Source organism: Centruroides sculpturatus, unplaced genomic scaffold, assembly GCF_000671375.1.
Source record: "Centruroides sculpturatus isolate CEXI.00-Female unplaced genomic scaffold, Cexi_2.0 scaffold12, whole genome shotgun sequence".
Classification (NCBI taxonomy): Eukaryota; Metazoa; Arthropoda; class Arachnida; order Scorpiones; family Buthidae; genus Centruroides; species Centruroides sculpturatus.
In genome coordinates, this window is record NW_019384438.1 from 106,118 (window position 1) to 131,175 (window position 25,058).

Sequence of the window (25,058 nt, forward strand, 5' to 3'; positions counted from 1 at the left end):
TATTAAATGTATACTATTTTAAAAGTTTGTGAATATATTACTAACTAAAATAATGGAAGTTATTCTTTAGTAAGTAATCTTTAAACATGGTGGATGTTGCATGTCTGGAAAGAAAAAGTGTCAGGTATGGAAGCTGTCAACAGCAGGGTTGACACTTGACTTTATTCATCTAGTTTTGTCAAGCGGTATAGTATATTTCGATCCTAACAACATTTGGATGAGGTCTGATGCCACACGTGAACCTAACGGTTTTTGTCGATCTACCATTAGCTGTAGTCGGTGTCGACAGAATGATAACCGAAGTAAGTCGACTTCGAAGGCTGTTATATTGGCTACAAGCTTAAGTATCGACTTGTCTTTTTGTAAGTTATCTGTGAAATATATAATAATGTATACATATTTTTTTTACTTTAGCTAATTTCTACACTATTCTAATTATAAATTTAATTTTAAATATGCGTCTTTTAAAATTTTTTGTTAAAAATGTACATTTTAAAAGAATTTTTTCTCCAGTTTATAAAATTCTTATTGCTATTCATAAAAAAATTATCGATATTCCATTCATTCTATCGTTTTCATTTGCGAGTCAAATATTTGCTCCTTTTAATCTAAAAAAAAAAGTGTTATTGATAAAAAGTAATTTGTATTTTTCAAAAGAAAAATCGAAATATTCTCGAATAAATTTGATATTTGTAGTAATTGATTAACATAAGAATACCTAATATTTTATTTATAATATGCTTACATAAGAAATCGATATTTTATTGGAATGAAGGAAGAAATTTAGATTGGATAAGAAGTTACTGGCCCAGTGGGACAAAATTTATATAGGATGACCACTTAACAGTGTGTTGTGGTCATCCGAGGTTGTCTCTCGAGTTAAGAGAGCCAGGTGGTGAGTCCTGTCCCTGTGTCTTTGGTCAAAGGATCAAAATAACATTAACTGGATAGGTTTTCGGACGGTGCGTGAGGCCATTCAATCTCCTTTTGCTCTTATTGGATCTGTAACTCCAGTTTGTGTTCAATGTACATACTGTTGTCTGCCATTCTCAATCCTCCCGAGGATGCTTAAGATCTACTCGCAACCTCAATCTTACGCTTTAGCCTCAAAATCTCCAGTTGTCTAACCAGGAGATTATCCGTCTAACTCCTGTCATTATCTTGTGTACATTTACTTTCGCTTTTATGGGTGAATTTTATCACTCTAGGAATTAATATTAAATATGTTAAATGTTGCATCAGGTTAATTATTATGCTGTGTTAAATGAAAACAATGAATTGTTCGCATGTAAATTTTATTTAAAATTTCAAGTAAATAAAAAGTTTGTATAAGATAAAAATAATTTAATATCTTATTCTCTATACTGTTTATGTAACGCATTACTTTTTAATATACTTAGTTATACTGTTAAAATTAACAAAGTTAATATTGGTAAACGTTTTTAATTACTGTCACAAAGTTTAAGAATTTAATTTAAAAAATTATTTTAATTAGTTACGAAAGTGCATTCTTGAGACGTATAAAAAATAAAGGCTATAATTGCGTCCAAACAGTTTAAAATATAAATATAAGGAAAGAAAAGTTTTGCTTTCAACCAAATTTGGTCTGATAAAAACCACCACCAGGTGGAAAAGACTTTTCACTTTCAAATCAGATCACCAGCCATCAGTGTTATTCCCCCCTACTTAAAATGCTGTTAAGGCTTACGTTCAACAGTTGCTACACACACTGAGGCCCATTAAAAAGCTGTTGTGTTTGGACGGTGAGAAAACCATCATTAGAATGGTGTCAGGGAGAGATTTAGAAGCATTGCCAGAACGTGAAGGAAATGCGAAAGATTTTCAGCGGAGACTGCACCAAGTGGGTCGACGTATTTCGGAGTTTTGTTGAATTTCAATGGTCACAGGTCGGGGTGATGTGATCTATCGTTTTGAAACTTTCAAATATACAAGAGTCAGGTCTATTGGATTGTACTTGCTATTCCTATGAATGTATCAATGTCCTGTACGTTTGCTCTATACCAGATACACACTGATACCATTTCTAACACAGGATTGTAAACTTTATGTCAGATTTGTTTTATGTTTCTACTCAAAATTTCTTATTCGTATACTTTAAGTGCTATATTCTAACAAATTCGTTTTTAATCTAATTATGTAATATAATTTATTTTTCTTTGTAGTTTAAGATAAGGAAGATAAATATTTACAATAAGATATGCTACTTTAAAAATCGTTAATGATAATTAAGTTAATAAAGAGAATTTAAAGTTTATTTTTTATTTTTTTTTGCGTAATTAAAATTTTGCAGAAAATATTTTTCATGTTATCTCGAATATAATAAGTTATTATAAAAATATATAATTAATTGAACATAGGCCTATATGTTTTTAAATTTTGCTATGAGCATTAATTTTTATTAATCATTATAACGTGTAAAATTTTATTAGTCTACTAATAAGTTATTTAGAATTCTAATGTTTTAATAAGTAAAAGTTATTAAGGATATTTTTATGCATCTTTAATAAAATGGACGAAAGATATAAAAATTACAAAAATTATATATTTTTTTAATTGAAAATCTAAGAGTTTTTATAATTAAGAAAAATGTTTATTGAATCACGCAAGTGAAAGAATAATGAACATTTTAATTTTTTGCAGCCACACGGTAAACTTAATCAAATATATTTTGATTATTTTAAAAATTTTGGAATATTTTGTCGGTCGGTTTTATTTTCGATACTAAAATTTATCAATTGAGTTTCTAGTATAGAAACTATTAAAAAATTTCGATATTTCACAGCTTTTTATTATAAATAATTATTAATATGTTTTAACTCATAAAGACTTAAATCATACAATATAGTATTTTAAAAATCATTTATAATTTGAAAAGAAGGCTTAGATTGAAAGCAGTTTAAAAGTACAAATATCTTTGTAGAAATAAGTAGGCTACTTAATTATCGCCTGCATTTTCACTTAAAATAACTATGCAGGACGGATTGTTGACAAGGCACCTGATAAGAAGGATTTACAATATGTGGGAGAAGGCTACTTGCTCTCTCTGAATGACAGCATCGACCAAATGCTGTCACATCCAATCTCTTCACGTGTCACCGAATATCTTCTTTTTAATATATCTTATAGCTTATTTATGGTCTCGATTTTATGTCAGTCCTATAAAATACATTTTAATGAAATTTATTCGTGTTATATTCTAAACAGAAATATTAAAATATTATTTAATATATTTTAATAATTCGCTTCAATTACGAACATTAATGTTTTTTATAGGAAGATGAAATGTTGAAAAAAAGAATGTCGTGTAGTATTTTGTGGCTTAATCGTTCATACGTAAAATGCATTCAATTTTCTAATTAATAGTATTTGATAGTCATGATATTGAAGCACTATTGATATTGAACCTTATTTCAATATCTTTCAGTTTGAAAAATTGATAAATTTATTTTAATCGTTATATAAAAATTTAAAATCATTACTTCAAGAAAAAACAAATAAAATTTTGCCAAATATATATTTGTTTTATTAAATTAAAGATTTTATTCAATGAATTTTTAAGGAATTCTATTAAATAAATAGTAAAATTTTCCATAATTAAAAATGTAACATAAATATTTGCTGTATCTAAAAATATTTGTGTTTATTTTGATTAAAATTATATGTAAAATATGATGATAATTATAACAAACGTATTTTGTTTTTTAGTCTATATTATGTATTAAGAAACTTCGATTGTTTGGTTGCAATTGTAACAGAATTGGAATATTACAATAAATACTTAAAGTTCGTCATAAATAATAAAATAAATGATAAAACAATTTCAATAATTCAGAATTATATTCTAATTTTAAAAACAATAACACGAATAAAATTGTAAGTTAAAGAACGACGTTAATTCAATCCTAAAGATTTCAATATTAAAATAGGTATACAGTATTTAGTATAGGAAAGTGAAAATAGTTAATCAATCCTATTTCTCACCTATTGTAATACTATAGCAACAGTGAACTGATTTCTACAACATTACTTAATCATGTTCCATTTGTATTAAACCAATGCAAATAAATTAGTTCATTCATACGCGTTAGTCACAATTTTATTTTTATTGATAAGAAAAATTCTAAATTACTGAAATTCTATAATGAATTTTGTAACAAATTAGAAAAGAAAATTCATTCCATTTATTATATGCTGTATAATCTATTAATAAGAAGTAATAAACAGTATTTAAGATAACTCTCAAAATTAAATTTGCACGCATGATAACTAACTTTTTTTCGGGATAGATATAAAGAATTATTTTTTATTTATTTTCTAGTTTAGAAGGTTAAATTTATTAATTGCAATTATTCGGATTACCTAATAGGCGCGCGCCTAGAGCCTCGTCATCTCGAGGGACCTCGAAAATAACAGCAAAGAGATAAAATGTCACTAGAAATTTAGGAAATGTTTAAAAGATTTGTTATTATTTAAGGATTTTATTGTCTTTTAATATAAAAAAGCACTTTTACGTAAAGAGCCTTATAACGAAATTTCGCCTAGGTGTTCAAAGGAACATAAATTAATATCGGATACATGTAAAACATATTAAGTTTAAGTTTAAGTTATGAATGATGTATAATTAGCTATCAAAATGTTTTTATTTTAATTTTACTGAACCGTAATTGTATAGTGTAAAAAGTACTTTAAAATGTGTCCGTAACTTTTTTTATCAGTTACTTTCTTATCAGATTTTATTAAAACATTTTGGCAAATTCTAGCTTGTGCAGACAAACTGACAGACCATTGTTAATGGTATTTCTGCGCTGATGTAGGAACGTATGTAAAAGTATACACATTCCCCAATATCTCGTACCAGAAATTTAATGAAGTTAAAAATCTAAGTTAATAAAGTATCCATGCAAATAAGTTCTGTAATTTGTCAAAATGAATATTTAATTGAACTTCCAGATATTTAAAATTAAATGATAATATAGTACTTTTGCAAATAAGTTCTGTAATTTGTCAAAATGAATATTTAATTGAACTTCCATATATTTAAAATTAAATGATAAATGATATTTTAGGTTTTCCAAAGAAGAGGGGATTATAAACAACCTAAAGATTATTTCTTTAAAGACTGGGAGCAATATTCATTGGGATTTGGTAAATTAAATGAAGACTTTTGGCTAGGTGAGTAATCTGAAACTAGTTTTATCTGATGAAGTATGAACAAATATTTAATTTGATAACCTTAAATGTTAAAGTTTAATAGCTAAATGTTTATTTACCATATCTAGGTAATGACAAATTATTTGCTTTGACAAATCAAGCAAACTATTCTCTAAGAATCGATATGAAAGACTTAGAAGGAAATAAAAGATATGCATTTTATAAAGAATTCTGGATCGAAAATGAAAGACAACAGTATAAATTGCATGTTTCTGGTTTTGAAGGAGATGCAGGTAAAAACTTTTATTATAATAAAATGAAATAATATTTTCGTTTATAACGTAAANTAAAATAATCCAATTATTTATTTAAGTAAATTAATAATTATTTTATTGCATATCAGGTCAAAATGGGAATTGTAAGTTTCTATAGGTGAGATGAATTTTATATTGATTGATGTAAGAGAAATAGAAGTTAAAGTACTTAAAATTATCTGTTCTCATCGTTTTTATTTTCTCTCTATGAAAGTGAATAACCAGACATTTTGTAATTTAATCAACTTTTAGTAGATATATCAGTTACAACAATTAATTAATATAAAATACATGATAAAGATAGTAACGACTCGGTTTATATATTGTAAGAAGTTAATTCATTTAAATTATTTAATCAATTATGTTCCGAAATTCAGAATGAGAATACGATAGCACTCGAAAGCATGAAAATTTAACTAAAATAACGGTTAAAGATAGAAAATTTTTAGTAACTTACACAATTATTGATATTTACTGAATATCGTATCTATACATTATAAAGATGTGAGTTTTCTTAATAGAAAATTATCTAGACTTCTTAGTGCTCTGTGAACGGAGAGGTTTGTGACTCAATTTGAAACTGCCCTGAAAAAAATTTTAAAAAATGAATAATATAAAGTTTGTACAAAGAGAGTTGTTTTTTTAATTTTATTTTATAAAAGAATGAAATCATAATTATCTTAATCCTCATAATTCGAAGTTTAGACTATTTACAAAAAGTCAAAATTTAGTTAAAATTAGTTAAAGTTAAAATTTCTTTATTTTTATTTCATTAAATCAGATATTACAGAACTAAATTAAACTATAATTAGAATGTTAGAAATAAAAATTAATTAATAGATAGCAGTTGAAATCTAATAATGAATTCATTTTAATTGAAAAAAATTGACAGTTTATTTATTTTGCGTTCTCTTGCCATTTATTTTTAGTTTACAAAATGAACTGATTCTACAAGTGCTAGACTTAAGATCAATACAAAGAATCGAGATTTAATCAGTTTTCATTTCTATCCGTTAGACAATGTTATTAATTAAAACTCAGTTATCTATCTGAATAGTTTTTATAGTAAATAATAATATGTAATAACTTGTATCATTAAATAGTTAGAATAAAATAGTGTATAATTAGTTTGAATATAAGAAAAAATATTGTTATTTTTTCTTATATCCAAACCAAATTGTTTATTATAAATGATAAAACATGCAAGCCTAATCAGTATTCAAAACAAAATCTGATTTACATGGTTAATAAGCTAAAAAAAGCTAAAGAAAAAATGTATAAATATCAATTTTTAATGTCCTGAAAAATAAATGTAATAGTTGTGAAATAGTTAATGATGTCTGGCAAGTAATAAACTGTGATAAATAGTGATCAAAATTTATTTTTGAATACTATTATTATAACGTTGCATGAAAATGAAGTTTCTTTCATCATTTTTGTTCATACTTAAGTTAACAACAATCGAGATAGAAATAAAAAAAAAAGTAAAAAATTATGATTAAGTACAGTAAATGCAGATAGCTTTGAATTTATTTAATTTCATGCTTAAAAGTTACTTTTATATTTCCACGAATATTTGATATAACACGAGACTCTATGAATGTTATAAGTTCGATTACTACTGGATATAACTGTAGGTAATATACAGGATATATGTATGTACTGTACAGTACTGTACGGTACTACAGTATATATTTTATTAAACAGTTATTTTAATTTATAGTAACTTTTGTTATAAAGTTCTTTGTTATACAGTGCATGCTAAATGTAATATATATATATAAATGCATGTTAATAATATATACTATATTTTACGTATACAGTTGCATTGCAACACCATGCATATACTAATATAACTATTAATGAATAAAAATGCATTAAATAGTTCTTTGAAATATACAAATTCAGAAAAAAAAATTATTTTAAGTGCTAAATTATTTTAATTCGGACATTTCATGCAATCACAATTTCAAATAAAAATAAGATAGTAATTTAAATACGATATCCATAATTCTTCTATATGTGTAGCATATGTGATTGTATATTTTGACAAAGAAATCGATGTCGATTTGATTCGTGTATTTTATTCGTGTAACGAATCAAATCGACATCGTTTGAAACGTATACTGTACGAATATTCGTGTACACATTTTAAATGTCTGGAACGATAGTTGACTAGTTTTTAGCTGATTTCTATTTGTATACACAGAAATAGAATTACAAAGACGTATCAAAATTTACTGTAGTCTATTTATTTGTCCAAGACTACAGATTTTCAGAACGATTAATTACCAGAAATGGAAATTAACTTTTTGTCCGCCTTGATATTGCAAGTTATAAAATGATGTTTTGTATCCAGTTTACAATTAACGATAATTGTATAAATAATATAACCAATCATATGTTTAAAAACGTTAAAACAAATTTTAAAATATAAAAATGAAAATATTTAACCGCGAATGTTTGTATAAATGTTAAACCACAGACTCTATATACATACATACATATATATAGGCTATATAATTACGTAATATCTGTATAACAGCTTTTACAGTTTAAAAATAATTTTAAATCACTTATTTACTAAAATTAGATTTTAGTGTCATTCAGCTTTTATATATGACATTATAAAATTTTAACATAGATCTGTAAACCAATTTACACACTAATTCGCTAATATTCTAATATAAAGAATATTTATTGTTGATTAATTTAACTATAGTATAAAATAATACTCATAATTTTATATAAACTATTATAAATATAAAATTATAGCTTTCAAGAATGTTTTATTCATAAATGTAATACACTGACAAAATTTCTCGAATTAGACTCGAGTGATATAACGATATTCTGTAAGAAAGCGCACATTTTGCTTTTCCTGAAATAGGTTTACTCGAGTCTAAATAGTCGATTTTCCTAGGGGGATCTGATGAATGCGAGGTGAATCGGAAAGAATTACACCTCTGTAGTCAGTATTCCCATGTAGTACTATTTATATTCAACCAAAAACTTCGCGCGTGCTTTTGTTACGAAGAGAATCCCGGAAAATTGGCGAATTAAAGTTTGTTAAATTGTAATAACGATGACATTTTGAAGTTAAGAAAAATAAAATGTTTCTCAGACGGCAAGAAAATATATATTGTTAAAAAGTTTTATAATTAAGTTTTGAATTTTAATAGTTAAATATAAGATGAAAATTCTGTAAGTATAAAAAAACATATCTTTACATATAATTAATTTAAGTATTGAAAATATCCGTTCTACATTTTGTTTTACATGATGTGTTATATAATTTATTTCCAGTTGTATAATTATATAAATCACAATTACTTTATTATTTTAATGTTTCTCACTTTTATATAAAGCATTTTGTATTTATAAATTTAGGTATTAAAACTTACACTGTATAAATATTTAAAAAGTATTTTTATTCATATTTTTAGCAATTTACAGAGATTGTTTCTGATTCTTAAGCTTGTTAAAAGTTTTATTCAGGCGTTTTAAACCTCCATCTTATTTTATCCGTCTTTACTAAATGGCCGCTTCAGTTGTAGTCAGTCCAGTATACCAAATTCGAACTTCATTAAAGTATCATAAAAGGCGATGTCAAATTAACAAATTTCTTTCTCTTAAAATCAGAAGTTTATTATTGATATCACATTGTGAAATTGTTCCTATCATTCAATGGCTATTGGACTATGTTAAGTTTTCATTGGCATTTTCCGAAACAATGAATAAAAATTTCTGTAATTAATATCAATAAATTTATTTTAATTATAATAGAAGTTCCAATATTTGCAAATTCGATTGTTTTAAATCTGAGCAAAAATTAAATTTATTAATTCAAAACTTTTTATTAACAGTTCTTCCGAATCAATGTCGAAAAAAAAAAATTCGAGTATAAGTTTAAGATTTGTCATTATTATTTGTTCAAATTAATTTAAAAAATTGTTTGGTTGTTTATATAAAGATACTTTTATTTAGGGATTAAATATATTTACTTTCATTTAAATATTTAAAAAAGTATATATTATTTTAATTTTAATGATGCTAGTTGTTTATATAATTCAACTTTAGTATAGCTTCTTTATTCGTTTTAGCGAGTCGTGTATGCCTGGATTACATATTTCTATTCATACTCCTACGATGGAGCCATCTCTTAGCAAAATTTGTAGATTGTTACCATGATAACGGTTTTAAAAATATATTAAGATTTCTTTAGATTTTATTGAACTTAATTTAAAACATCATCATCAATTACATTTAACAAATATTAAAAAAATATAATTACTACTATGTTTCAATTTGCTGAAAACAAAATAATTTCATGTCAAGATCATCATTTTTAACTGAAAGATTGACTCTAATTATTATATAATAAAATTCGTTAATGTAAAGTAAGCCGAATTTAGGAATTAATATTTGAGAATTTTAAACTTTAAACTAATTTGCAATATTTCGAAGAACATTTTTTTAAAATAAAAACATTTGTATTTTAGAATGCCATTAAATTTCTATAAAATTTAAGTCTAAGTTTTATAGGATAAATTTTGGGAGACATGAAAAAACATTGCAAGAATATAACAAAATAAATCCATTTATTTAAAACAAAATAAAAATTGTCAAAAACATTTAAATATCAGAATTCACAACTCTTCAATTGATTTTTATTTTCTTATTTCAAACTAAAGTTAAGATAATGCATATTTTTAACAAAATCATTTACATTGATAAAATAATTCTATTATTTTGTTTTAATTATATTAATAATTTTAATATGAAAAAGTTTTTGACCATTTAAAATTCAAAGATAAACTTATTACCAAACCAATATTTTAAACTTCTGGATTTGTGGCTCTTAAGTTTTAATTTATAACAAACAGATTTATACATTTCTTTTAATCTACATTTCTTAGATATATAGTTAAATTATGAATAAATTTAAGTAATTTCTATGTATAAAATCTTTTTAATACTCTTTAAATATAATGTATGATAGATTTATTGGAAACAATTATAAAAAATTATGTACAGACTATGAAAATTATATATGTATATAAACTAGAAAAGCTATATAACATATGGCAAATAAACATTTTATTAGCTTTTAAGTGTTTCATATTAAAATCCATAAAGATGCAAATATCCAATTTTATTAATGAAGATGTATATTATTTTAAATAGCATGTTTAATATTTCACTTTATTGTAAGTGTATTTACTTTCCCAACAATAAAAAAATATATATATATAAATATGAAATTACATGAGTCTAAAGCGAAAAACATTATAATATTAAAACAAACATGTTCAAACTCACTTTGTATTTTACATATACAAAATTTTAACACATCAACACAACATTCCAAACAGATTTATAGATTTATCAAACAGAAAATTATGTTCAAATATTAAGATAAAAGATTGTCAGGAATATTTTTACATTTTAGATAAGTGTGTCTGTAAATGTAACATATCTACATTATTTCTTTACATTTACTAAAATTCACAATTTGATAGTGTATAAAACATATTTGAACAAAAATACAAATATACAGCACGGAATTAACCCTTCAAACATAAGAAAAGTTTTGGTAAAGTAATTAAAATGTCCATACTTAATTACAAATTTTTCACTTTAAATTTAAATATATTGCAATTCATGATTGCATAATTGTTTTAATGTAAGTTTTAAATATTTACATTCTTTTAAAATTCAAAATAAATATGCAGACCATCAAAAATGCACAAGGGATAACTGTATTTTTATAAAATTTCAAAATAAAGTTATTTTTTTATCATTTTATTAGAAAAATAATACAAATAGAATAAAGAGAGTTAATTCAAATAATATTTTGTGTTTTCTTATTCTAAAGAAATATCTTTCCTATATTTAATTTTGCTAATTAAATATTCTTTTACAATTTCATGAGTTTTTAAAATTTATAGTTAAAGAATATTTATTATGGAATGTTTAGGGAAGTACCTTGTTTATAGCAGTCTTAAAAAGAACTCTATATTTTTATTTATCATTATTAATAAATTAGAATTTCTATGCACAGCTATAGCTATTTCTCAAATTTTCCTACTTTAGATTATTTTCTTCAATCTATATTTATAATGAAATTAATTATTTTTGATAAATGAACTCCCTTCTACCCCTTTGTACATTTTTGATAAATGCATATTATTAAGTAATATAGCTATATAAATATATATATATTTCTATTATCACAATATTTATTTATTACTGCAAATAATGGTTTATAAAATAACAGAAATTATTTACATTGATAGTAGTAATCCATATAACTATATACTACTGCAACAATATATATATATATTTACAGATATGAAAATATGAAGCAAAAATATATAAATTTTCTTCTAAAATTTAAATCTTTCTTAATATATATTCTTGAATTTTGTACTTATTAAAATACTGCTTGGTTGTATAGTTATAAGAATTATATCTATAATTTACATTTACTCATTATAATTATCTAAAAATTGTGTTTGAATATTTATAGTATTAAAAAGTATTTTTTTAATTTTTACAGGATGAAAAGTTTTAATTTTGGGTTAAATTTTTCTAGTGAATTTAGATGTTTAAGTTTGAATGCAAAAAAGATGATGCAAATCCTTAAACTACCTATATCTCAGCTGTCTGTCATATTCTTTATTGGATGATATGCTGGTAAGTCCTTATTATTTCTACCTGTAAAATTACATAAACATTACATTTTTAAAGAATTATATTATATATATGTTTTTATTTTCTGCTTTAAAGAAAATAATTTATTTTAAAGAACTTAATGCAATCTTATCCTGAAATTTCATATTAAAATTTAAAATTTTACATATGATCCATCATATAAAATTAAAAATAGCTTCAGATGATGGAGTGTTATTTATATTCTCAATGCAATTTTTAAAGAATAATGTTAAATAATAAGAACAAAAAGTTTTTATTCTTATTCTTATGAGCATTGTTTACTAAAAGAAATAGCTTCATTTGACAATGAAAAAGAATGTATTATTGGACTCATGATATTTTAATGATACAATGAGGTATCTGGAATGGATAATATTATAAGCTGGAATCCAATATACTGTACTTGATTTAAATACTTCTTATTTTGTTTATAGTTATTTTATGTTAATACAAAATTTCATGTTTCTGCATTGAAATAAAGTGGTTACAAACACAAAAATAATGATAATATCAAATAGCATAATAATGTTAATTGTGAAAATTTTTTCAAATCATTATGCCAAAGCAAAAGTGCAGTTAAGTATTACAAATAAATACAGAATAATATTTATACCATATTTATTGTAAAAGCTATTGCTAATAGCCTTTACAATAAATAGAAATGATTGAGGAATTTTCTTAAAATATTAAATAATTTTACATCTTACAAGAATTAGCATTACAGATGTTAGTATTTTATTTTGAAATAAAATACTAATTAGAATGTTATATTAACATAAAACACTACCACCACATAATTACAAAGTCAAATATAATACCAAATTCTTGTAAATTTCTCAAAGTTCTTAAATTATCTTTGTTTTTTAAGACTTATTGATTATATTTGTTACTATTATATAAATTAATTACAAAGTCAACAATATATGAGTTGAATAATTGACTATATTTTTGTAGCTCTGCATCTAGTTAAACTATTCTTAGAGCAAACTGCAAGCTAATGAGTTACAAAAAACATCTTATTGACTTCCAACAGTGGATTTAATACATTAAAAACATTTTTGACCTATTCATCTAGTAATATATGTGTAAGCAATATCATATAATATTTAAGATTATTGCTAAACTAAGAATTCAAAATTTTACAGAAATCTTGCATGTCATTGAAAATTCTAGGAAAATTCAATTCTTCAGTTTTTTAAAATCTTGCTTACATGATAATAGATCATATTGTTTGACAGTCGAAAATTCTGTTTTGTTTTTTAATCACTAATGAAAGAGATATGTAAAATTAGCTTCATAGATAACATTATCTTTACTTGCTTATACAAAACACATCACAAATTTTATCAGAAAACTATATAAATTAATTATTGTAAATACAGAGAAAAATATATTACTATGTATTTGGAAAAATAAATTCATTTAAAATTCTAATTTTTATGAAATTACAACATATGGTTTTCATTACCTAAAGGAAATTCATCAGAAGTATTTTGATATTTTTCTGAAGATGTTTCAATATTGGTCCTATTAAATTCTCTAAATTCTTTTATTAGTTTCTCAACAGAAAGTTTTAGATTCTGTAATGATATTTTCAAATTTCAGCTTTTTTTCATTTAAATTTTTTCAAATAAATATTAAAATGCTCAAGATACTTACTTTATATTCATTAAAATTATTTATCACATATGTTACAGTCAAATTTAATAGTGAATTGAAGGTTAAAGAATTTTCTTTAAGGAACAAATTTTTTTCAGACTCAGTCATCTATAAAAAAAAAAAATAATAATAATATTAAAACAACAATTAAAATTTTTTAAAAAATTTTAATTAATTTTTTCAGGAAATTGGAAAAGTCTCATAACTGTTGATTTCCACCCCTAACAATAATTACCCACAATGTGAAGTAAAACAATTGAAAAAATTATAATTATTTTACATAAAAGAAAGACAAATAATTGATATCAAATATTAACATGATAATTATATTTCATGAAAAATTAAATTAATAAATAAAGTAAAATCTCAATAAGTCAAACTTCTTTAACTCAAATTTTATTTTTGTTCTGACCTAACTCCCATGATGCAATGTATTCTGTGTTCTATAAGTTAAGTAGTTTTGAAATCACAATTCGCTATCTTGAAACTTAAAATTCAGAAATTTTATTTTATTTATGTCTAATTTTGTATGCTTTCTTTTGAAGTTTGAATGGAATGGATAATACTATCATGAAGTTGAAGATTGATATTGTATTATGTGAAATTCAAGATTTTAACAATGTTTCATACCTAAATTAACAATCTTATTCTTAAACATAAATTGACCAATAAAATTTTAGAATTTAAGATCATTATTATTATTATTTTTTTAAACATTTAGATTTAAAAAATTTTTAAATGTAATGAACACATCTATAATTTGATAACTATTCTGTTACTGGCCAATCAAATTTATGAGTTCATCTATTTATCTCCTTATTTGGAATCAATATTCATACCATACAAATTTCATTGTAAAGTTTGACTTATATGCTGACATTTTCTTTACTGACACAGTAATCAGTTAATCAACATACCTTTTCTGTTATCAACAAAATAGTCAACGAATCACAAAGACTAGGAAGGAAAGCAAAAGAGAAAAAAAAGGAAAAATTTTAAAAGAATATGGCATTCCATTGAATAGTCTCTCTACATACATTTGAAAAACAAAAAGAGGATTTTAGAAAGCTTCAACAAACAAAAGAATCAGACAGAACAGAAAAACATACAAAAAACATGAATATCCAAATGCTGAAAAATTTGTGCTTATACAAGTGTTTTATACAGATGAATACTGCTATCAATGGAAAACTTCTTAGAAAAAATTGAATAATTCAGAAAACAGTTGAATCATACCAAATTGAAAGCAACCCACAGGTAGCTAAATAAATTTAAAGAGAGGCATGGAATGACTCAATAAAATCTGTGGTGAAAGTGCAGAAGTGTAAGAGGAAGATTGCGCAAAGTGGTTGAAAGTTTACCACAAATTGTACAAACTATATCCTAGATGACATGGGCTTATTTTTTAAATGTCTGCCAGACAAAAACAATAGTGTTCAAACATCAGAGGTAAAAAAAAAAGCAAAGAATATGTAAATGACAATAACAATAGCAGTTTTTCATTGCCTAATTGGAAAATCTTTAAAGTTTCAATGTTTTTGCAGATATCAAGACAGCAAATGTACAATAGCTATACAATATATATAAGCCATTGACACCACTGTCATCACTGTATATCTCTCACAGTATGCCTAGAACAGCCACTAGGGGCGTCCCCCTAGCTATTATTTAAATTAACAATAAATTCAGTATATTATTATTGTAATAGGAATTTATTATTAAATGAATATTATAACGACTATTGGAACTTCCTGATCTAATAATCTGGCATCAGGAACAGTATGGATAACTAAAATGACTTGTACTGTACATCTCAATCATTCAGCCTTTTGAATGAGTTTCAAAAAACTTCCTAATTAAGAGAAGATTAATAGACAAGTAAAAAATAACAGGAATTCATTTAAACAGTTTCATTTATTTAAAACAATTCAAGAAATTTGTTAAAATCAATATAATATTTATTTTTGAAATTCATACTTAAAAAATTGAATATAATGGAAAATGTAACCTTTTCTAAATAATTTCAACTGTTTTTTAAACTTAACAATTTTTTAAAAATCCTTATATTATATATTTTAAAAACATTTGTTACCATTTGACTTATTAAATGCTGAATTGTGTTGTTGATAAAATCATCATCTAATAGACTATATTTTGTTGTGTATTCGTTTACTTCTAAATTTTCCAGTCTTAGAGTCATATTTTCATTGATATAAGATTGGAGAATTTTCAATGAATTCTGAAAATAAATATTTTTATTAAAATAATATATACTAATTATATTTCATTTAAATGCATGTTTAAATTTAAAAGTACAAAATTTATATTAATTATCCAATATATGAAAGCACATAATTTAAATTTCTTTATATAACACTTTTGCCAATTTTTTTTTAAATAAGAAAGCAACATTAAATAAATAAGTTAACTAAAGTTATAAATTGATTATTATTTTCAGTATTGCTATTTGAAGGAAATATATCAGAACAGGATTTGAAACAAACTTCATCTGATAAGTGCAAATTGTATTCAGATAATCTTTTGATTTTCTTTATTTAATAGAAAATTAAAAATCACACACATTTTCATTCTCCATTTGTAATTATCAATTCTTCAAGTTACTGTTTAGTTTACAATAAACTGTTTAATTAAATTTTAAAAATATAAGTTATTAAAAAATATTAATAGAATTTGACAATTTTTGCTATTTAGTATATTTTACTTAGTTTAAACAATGCATTTATTAACAAAGAAAATTACAGAAATTTAAATAAAAATTCTGATATAAGTGATCATTTATAAAAATGTCACAATTTAATAATTCAATTTAATATCACAATTATTTTAGCAAAATATTTCAGTTGTATATATTTTTATTTGACTTTAACTGAATAACAAATCATAAGCAAGAAATAATTTAACAATATATTACAATTAAACTCACAAATTACTATTTCTTATTTTAGAATGATATTAATTAGTAGAAATTGAATATATTAATTTGTAATTCTTAAAACAAGAATGCTGAATTTATATAAATATCTAACTCATATAANTTTAAAGAATTTTTCTATATTTTTAGTGTTGTATAGATAATTACCATATTACATTGAATTTAAGATGCATCCCAATTTTAAAAAGGAATTTTTAAGCTAAATCAGTGTAGTCCATATAAAATTGGCAGCATCATTTATTATAATTAATAATTATCTGTTAAATATGCAGTATGTTATGTGATTGAAGTAATCATAAATTCTATATATTAATGTTATGTACAGTACATATTAATATTCTTTTTAGAGATTATTAATAAAAAGTATTGTATTACCAAAGGATCAAATTAAACTCTCAAAAGATTGTGAAAGAAGAAAAAAAATGGAACAGTCAATCAAACATAATTTGATGATGTGCTTTTAGAAAAATATGATGATAAATTTAGGATTTAATGAATTAATTTTAGTTAATTATTCTAAAATGCAATGCAGGCATAAACTTCAGTTACAAGTGTTGGGAATAATGCTCTAATCTGTGTACCACCACCACAAAAAAAATTACAAGGATTTGAATTTGTCATAGTGATAGAATCTTGTCTCATTGCCATCTAGACAAAATATTAAAAAGACATGTTGGCGTTTTAAATTGTGTCTCTGAAATTCATTACATTTCCTGACTTTGCATTTATACAAGATATACATTGGCTCATCTGTATACAAGATAAGCCAAAGATCATCATCTGATTTTTTAAACTAAATTTTATGAAATCAATAAAAACAGTATAATGTGTATATATATATATATACAAGGATGGTAAGGATATATATATATATATAAATTTATTTGTAAATCCAAAAACTAATCAATCTTCAGATAAATCATTAATTACAACAATTATAAACAAATAAATATTTACCTTCACAAAATCAACATCATTTTTAGAATTTTGAACCATCTTTGTTATATCAACATGTTGCTGCTTCAATTCTGTAACAGTTGATTCAACTGCAGTAACTTTACTACCAACATTAGCAACATTCTAAAATAAAATGTTAAAAATCAGTTTCATGGAAAAATTATTACTGTTACAATAATGACAGAACATCTGTTACTTGGTTTTAAGATTTTATAAATTAATTTTAGCTAGTTATTTTACTGCTATTATAACTATAAAATTTTAAAGAATTTTTCTATATTTTTAGTGTTGTATAGATAATTACCATATTACATTGAATTTAAGATGCATCCCAATTTTAAAAAGGAATTTTTAAGCAAAAGAAACTAGATGATCATTAGAAGTAAATATAGTTTAATAAAATGTTTTAAAAGAGTGAAAATATTAATAATGCATTTAAAATAATAATTAACAGAAACAAAAAATAAAATATTAATTTATATTTCTTTTATATTAAAATAAAAGAAATAGTTTTATAGTTTATAGTTTATGTAAACATAAAATAAAAAAATTTTCAAAAATAACTATTTAAAACAATGAGGTCAAGTAAAAAAATTTTATATTATTTCCACTATTACATACAGACTTCTGAAGAATGACAAAAATACTCCAAATATAAGATACAACCTAATTTCAAGTTCGGAAATGTTAAAAATGGCATCTTAAATCTGAAGTGAAATCATGTATTAACTTAATGTACTTATTCAATAAAATGTTTTAAGAATTTAATTTCTAAAATTTTAATAATAAAATTTCAAAAGTACTCATTTGTTCAGTGGCATTAGATGAATAATTATATGAATGCATGTATAATATATCTATTAATAAAAATTGAAAAATCATTTTAAACAATTGGAATTAGATATAACAAATATCAGAGCAATTGATATATTTTTTACAGGTTTAAACTTGAATTATCATTGATCAATGTAAATAGCAATTGCTACTTAAATTTATTCATACTTAAGTTTTAATTGTAGTTTCACAAATTATCTCTTATTGTTATTTATTGAATCTACATTTAAACTTTGTTAACTTTTCAAAATCATAACAAAAAAAGGAACTATTTAAATTACAAGAATTAAACAGAGAATAAATTATAAAATTCATTTACAGTCGACCCCCCTATAATTACGATTCCTATAAAACTGCGAAAAAATTGTGACGGTATCCGTAAAAAAAAGGTTAAAAAAACTTCCTATAATTACGTAAAACGTCATCGGGCAGCCGAACTACTTTCCTGCCGTCCTCAGCACCATGCTACGGAGAGATTTCTATCGTCTGGACAGTATTATATAAATTACATATAAATTAGGTACTGTACAGTACATATAATTATATATTAATTATATATAAATTAGGTACTGTATATATAATTATATATTAACTTATTGTAACTTTATTATAATTAAATATATAATTTCTGCCATGTAGCGTGGCGCCACGCTACGGAGATTTTACGCTAACTATCGTCTGTACAGTATGTAAATTAGGTACCGTAAGTCTAATACAGTACTGTAATTTTATACATTTCTTGTGAAAGAAACATTTCTTATTCAACGGCGATTAAAATTATTTATATTAATGATGTCTCCGAAGTTCTACGAAGTTTTCACAGAAAAATAAGTTGTTAGAAATCGGCCGCTCTTTGCTGAGCTGTTCCGCGACGAAAACAATGTTGAGCAATGGCAATGTCGAATGGTGACACTCGGTAAGTAATCCTACAATTTTTTGTTTATAGCGTAGTTTATACGGATTATTCCCAAAAATAATATACGTATTTTGGAAATGTTGAGTCAGATTAGTCTAGAATCGATTAATTTTATGGAAGAAAACCTTTCAATCAGCCGTAGTCCGTAAACTTCACATGTGTCGGGCTGTGATTGGAAGGACTCGTAAGAAATCAGATTCCTAAAGAATGGAACGTATCTATGATCTTATAGGGGGGTCGACTGTAGAAGCATTTGAAATATTAAGGTTAAAATTTTAAATGGCTTTTGACTTACTTGTTAGTTAAAATTCTTAATCCAACATAATTATTATAAAAAATAAAAAGTGAAATTACAAACTGTATGTAAAAAACTATATTTTTTAAACATATGCTACCGTATAATTGTTATTTTATAGTAATAATTTTTTTATTTTTTAAATTATCACCAATTTTTTAAATTATCACCAATTTAAAAAATATTTGTACAATAAAATCTACTTATTGTAATCATTTTGGAACTTGCCTAATAACATTAAGCAGAGTAAATATATAAGACTAAGATTAGTGAAAATTCAGGTTTTATTCACTCTATTAAAAGGACGTTTAAAGTAGTTAATTAACCAAGTAATACATTTGTTTAATTATAACAACTGTTAACTGATTCATCCAGTGTTTGCTGCTTTTTTAGTATTGCATTTGACAACAGCTAGTGTATAATTGAACTAAGAAGTTCAAGCAATTTAAATTTTTCAACTGTGAGAAAATAATGATTCATGTTTAAAGAACTAGCTAAGACTTATAACAATTGCATCATTGGAGTTGGTAAAATGAAAAGATATATCATTAAACTGATATTTTTAAACTAAGATAATGATAACTATAAATGAATCTCTGTTTACAATAGGAAAAGTTTTATAAGTGTACAGTCAATCTCCCTATAAGATGGTAGATACGTTCCGTTATGAGTCAATTTTGTAGGAATCACAGCCAATTACAGCCTGATACGTGTGAAGTTTACGGACTATGGCTGTTTGAAAGGTTTTCTTCCATAAAATTAATCGATTCTAGACTAATCCGACTCAACATTTCCAAAACACGTATATTTTTTTTTGGAAATAATCCATATAAACTACGCTATAAACAAAAAATTGTACAACTACTTACTGAGTGTGCACCATTCGACATCGCTGTTGCTCAAGCTTGTTTTCGTCGCGGAACAGCGCAGCAAACCGCGGCCGGGATTTCTGATGTTATTTTTCTGCGAAAACTTCATTGAACTTTGGAGATATCATTAATATAAATAATTTTAATCTCCATTGAATAAGAAATGTTTCTTTCACAAGAAATGTATAAAATTACAGTACTGTATTAGACTTACGGTAATAATTTACATACTGTACAGACAATAGCTCGCCTAAACTCTCCGTAGCGTGGCTCTAGATGGCGGAAAGTATATATATAATTATAATAAATTAAGTTAATATATAATTATATATACAGTACCTAATTTATATATAATTATATGTACAGTACAGACAATACTAAACTCAATTTACCCGCCTAAACTGTCCATAGTGTGGCGCTGGACGGCAGAAAGTAGTTTGGCTGCCCGATGACGTTTTACGTAATTATAGGAGTTTTTTTACCGTTGTTTATGGATACCGCCACAATTTTTTCGCCGTCTTATAGGAATCGTAATTATAGGAACCCGTCTTACAGGGGGATCTACTGTATTTTATATTCATTTTAACTTTATATTTGGAATGTGCCAATTCTGATAACATTAAATGAATAATAATGACATTTTATCAGTGGATTCTACAGAACATATCTTTCTTCCAAGCCATTTTTTAAACAGTATTGCTAATGAAGATCTGTCAGTTATGTAAAAGAAATACACATTAAAAATTAATTATAACATAAATACAGTATATTCTTGATAATCTGTGCACTATCAAGTATTGCTAATGGTTGATGATGAAGATGAGAAATAATGTGCTTGAACATTATTTCTCATCTTCATCATCAACCATTAGCAATACTTGGTCAATTTAGCAGTTGTGTATATTTATAGATCTTCTACTGTAGCTACTGGAGAGGCAGAGAAAGATTGATTATTTTCTAATATGCAAATTTCTAAAACTTAAGGTCAGTTAGTAAGGCTTTTACTAGAGGATTTATTAGTTCCTGAAAAAAGTACAGTGCAGTATAGTATATGTACTGGATTATCTATATTACTTCATGATATATATATACTGTCTCATATTATTAGTATAGATCAGTGTTTCACAAACTTTTCAGACTACTGCTCCATTTTAATTCTTGCTGCTCCATTCTTGTATGTATGTATATACAGGTATACCTCGACTTACGTCGTTTCGAGTTACGTCGTTCCCGATTATACGTCGTTTCGAGTTACGTCGTTCCCGATTATACGTCGTTTGTCAAAAAAGTATATGGAAAAATAAAAATCAAGTTTAAGTCATTTTATTCGACTTTACGTCTGTTCGCCACAAATATTGAAGTCGTAATATCACTAGAAAAGCGTTTAAAGCACATAAAATCACATTAAAATATATACATTTACAAGTATGTACTGTATTTACAGTACATGCATTCGTAAATTTAGATTACTTTTTTTGTACTATATTAAAAACTAAAATTTAATAAAATTGTTTGTAAGCTTAATAAATAAAATACAGAACCGGGAATGGTAATTTATGGTTTAGCCTAGTGACAAGTAGATTGGGAGAGAAGTAAATTCGACTTACGTCGCTTTCCTGGAACCAATTACCGACGTAAGGCGAGGTATACCTGTATATATATATATACAAGGATGGTAAGGAGGTAAGGAGTGCTAGGGGTGTATTTTTGTTCCTCTTGTTTTCAAACATCCCTAGCATCCTCACCTCCTAGCATTTCTCAAGTCTTCTACCACCTTCAAGGGGTAGAAGCACCTACTTTGGTAATCACTGGTATAGATAATCAAAAGTACAATATATATTAAAATGTATTACATGAATATAATTAATAAATAAAAAATTTATATTTTTATTAGAGCAACTTATTAATCTTACCTGCAATAATGATTTCACATCCTGTGGTAATTTTTTAATTTCAGGTACTGCTACAATACTTAATTTCAAATTATCCGTGATTAGTTTTAAATCCTTTACCTATTCATAAATTTAAAATAATTGATTAATTGTATTAAGTAATATTCAAATAAATTAATTGTACAGAAATAATTTTTAATTATACATATATATATGAAAAATTATATAATATAAAATGGATTAGAATTTAAAATGGAAAGAACTATTAAAAAGGCTATAGAAATATAAATAACTCTAAACAAAGTCAAATAATTTGAGAATTATGAAAATTTACTTAATACTATCATAAAGAGAAATGAGCTTAATTTTAATCAGAATAAATCACGTATATTAAAATACCATAGTTTCTATTGATAATTATCTAGAATGGAAGAAATTACTTTATAAATAATTGAAATATCTATAATTGTTAAATATATCTACATTTCTTTCTAAATTTCAAAATAATTTGTTTCAAGAAGCTAAACATATTTTTTGAGAAGCAATTCTACATCTCTGTGTATGGAGATGAACCCTATTTCTTTTATGTTGTTTGTTATATTCTATTCTGTTACATTAAGGAAATTTTATTTAAAATTAGGCAAAGACTTCACACTCCCAGCCATAAAAATTTAAAATTGTCCTTATCTACCATTTGCTGTCTTCAACAATAATGATATTAATCATATGACTATAATAATTTAGAAATAACAATTAGAAAAATTCAATTAAGAAAATGTTAAGTAGTTATAACTGTATTATAATGCATTCTTAAACAATTCCCTGCTAGAAATTATTACAAGCAGCAGTAAAGATTTAGTGTCATGTCCTACACCAGAGTTTTTCAACCTTCTTGAATACATGACCCCTTTACAAGGTAAAAAATTCTGGCGACCCCCAGAGCCATATTAAAACTATATCGATGATTTTAAAAACTACGTATTTAATTTTCTTTCTGTTGAGACCTAGGTATCGATCGAAAAACCAATTGTACTGTAAAATAAACAGGCACAGCCTTCTCACTGAAATTGTAGTTTTTTTTATTGTAGTGTAGGACCTACAAACACTTGGCTCTTTCTTTTACTCGCGACCGCCCTGGGGGTCACAACCCACAGGTTGAAAAACACTATCCTACACCAATGTAAATGAGATATATAGCTTGTAACCATGTAATGTCATTACACCAACTAATACAAGTATATGACAGAGATATCAATGGTTGAGGTAGTATATTTGCTAGCAATATTAGGCAGTTGAAATCAAAAGAGGTTTCTAGCAATTGGAAAATTCTAGAATTTTGTCTTGTCTTGACTTGCAAAGGCACACAATTCAATTTGTTTGGATTAATTGTTTGACTTGCATTTATTATTTGAATAAAATATATTCATTGAACAATAACCTTAATTGTATGACTTTTTTCTGAAAAATATCTGTTTGTTAAAATTTGGTACTAAGAATAACTCCATTTTTGTCAAGCTTTATAACCTTATCAAATTAAATTAATATCATTGTTTGACAAATGTATTGCAAGTATCACTAAACTTTACACCTGTAACACATCTATCACATTTTTTGTTAATCACTGTAATTACAAATGATATTCAGATACATTTTTATATTATTCAGTAATGTAAATATTGTAGAAAATATTTTGAATAAATTTTAAATTAATTCAGTGTTGTATGCACAATGTTATAAATATATTATTTTAGAACTTATTCATTTAGATATATGGAAGATTGTGATTGTGTATACAGATTTGTATAATTCATTTAACTATATGAAGTTTCATTTTAAGTATGTGTGCTTTAAGTGTACTTTCACTTAAGTACACTTAAGGGTTTTATTAAATATACAGTGGAGTAATAATGTTTGTTGATTAAACTTTTCAGTATACATACAATTTAAACTATGACTCTTGTATGATTTTTGAAATACTATAATGCATGTACAGTTTAAAATAACAATATCTAAATACACAAAGTAGAATAATTTTTGTATATTATAAATAAAAATGGAATCTTTCTGAAACAAAATTTTATTTTAAACCAGAAACAAGCATTAATGGAAAACTACAAAATTAAATACAAATGTTTTATGTTTTGCATTATCTATATATATAAAAATGAATGTATGTCTGTCTGTGTGTGTGTCCTTCATGCATTACCACACCGTTTATCCGATTGCCGTGAAACTTTGGGAAGTTGTTTAATATACTCCAGCGAAGGTTTGTGGCATAGTACGATTGCCATGAAGCTTTGGAAAGTTTTTAAAATTTTTAATACACTTCCGCGAAGTACATTCATCCTACGATAGATGGCGCGCGTTTACACGAGCATTCACGCACAGTGTGTTCGATCGATTTCAAATTGTGAAGACCATTTCCCCCTTCAAAAAATATCTCTATATATGCATTTGTGAACTGTTATTTAACGATATTT

General features: G+C 24.7%; 3 protein-coding genes and 1 long non-coding RNA gene across 4 annotated transcripts in view; 1 reads left to right on the plus strand and 3 right to left on the minus strand.

Moving 5' to 3' along the window:
* The window catches only part of LOC111620001 (E3 ubiquitin-protein ligase RNF220-like), a 38,672-nt gene extending 32,619 nt beyond the window's left edge, over positions 1 to 6,053 (minus strand). Inside the window, exon 1 of the mRNA XM_023361841.1 lies at positions 5,944 to 6,053. The gene's annotated coding sequence lies outside the window, so the exon portion shown is untranslated. The remainder of the gene's footprint in view (positions 1 to 5,943) is intronic.
* On the plus strand, positions 1,784 to 5,497 carry LOC111620041 (techylectin-5A-like). Its single transcript, XM_023361886.1, has 3 exons — positions 1,784 to 1,861; positions 5,088 to 5,193; positions 5,301 to 5,497. Exons 1-3 carry the CDS (start codon positions 1,784 to 1,786, stop codon positions 5,495 to 5,497), a joined length of 381 nt encoding a protein of 126 aa, XP_023217654.1.
* Positions 6,054 to 10,569: 4,516 nt separating the features above from the next.
* LOC111620007 lies at positions 10,570 to 13,916 on the minus strand. Its single transcript, XR_002755851.1, has 3 exons — positions 13,863 to 13,916; positions 13,672 to 13,783; positions 10,570 to 12,206 (listed from the first exon to the last, which is right to left on the minus strand). It is a non-coding gene; the product is annotated as an uncharacterized LOC111620007 (long non-coding RNA).
* A 3,415-nt stretch (positions 13,917 to 17,331) lies between these two features.
* Positions 17,332 to 25,058, minus strand: part of LOC111620042 — a 24,098-nt gene continuing 16,371 nt past the window's right edge. Inside the window, exons 4-6 of the mRNA XM_023361887.1 lie at positions 22,600 to 22,698; positions 17,773 to 17,895; positions 17,332 to 17,463 (exon numbers count right to left, since the gene is read on the minus strand). Of these exons, the coding sequence (XP_023217655.1) occupies positions 17,332 to 17,463; positions 17,773 to 17,895; positions 22,600 to 22,698 (354 nt within the window). The remainder of the gene's footprint in view (positions 17,464 to 17,772; positions 17,896 to 22,599; positions 22,699 to 25,058) is intronic.

What these genes read in the sequence shown, in the direction of transcription:
- LOC111620041 (XM_023361886.1), top strand. Translation starts at nt 1,784, where the DNA reads ATGGTGTCAGGGAGAGATTTAGAAGCATTGCCAGAACGTGAAGGAAAT. An exon ending in TTCAGCGGAGACTGCACCAA is followed by an intron (nt 1,862 to 5,087) that starts GTGGGTCGACGT and finishes ATGATATTTTAG; the next exon opens with GTTTTCCAAAGAAGAGGGGA. An exon ending in AAATGAAGACTTTTGGCTAG is followed by an intron (nt 5,194 to 5,300) that starts GTGAGTAATCTG and finishes TACCATATCTAG; the next exon opens with GTAATGACAAATTATTTGCT.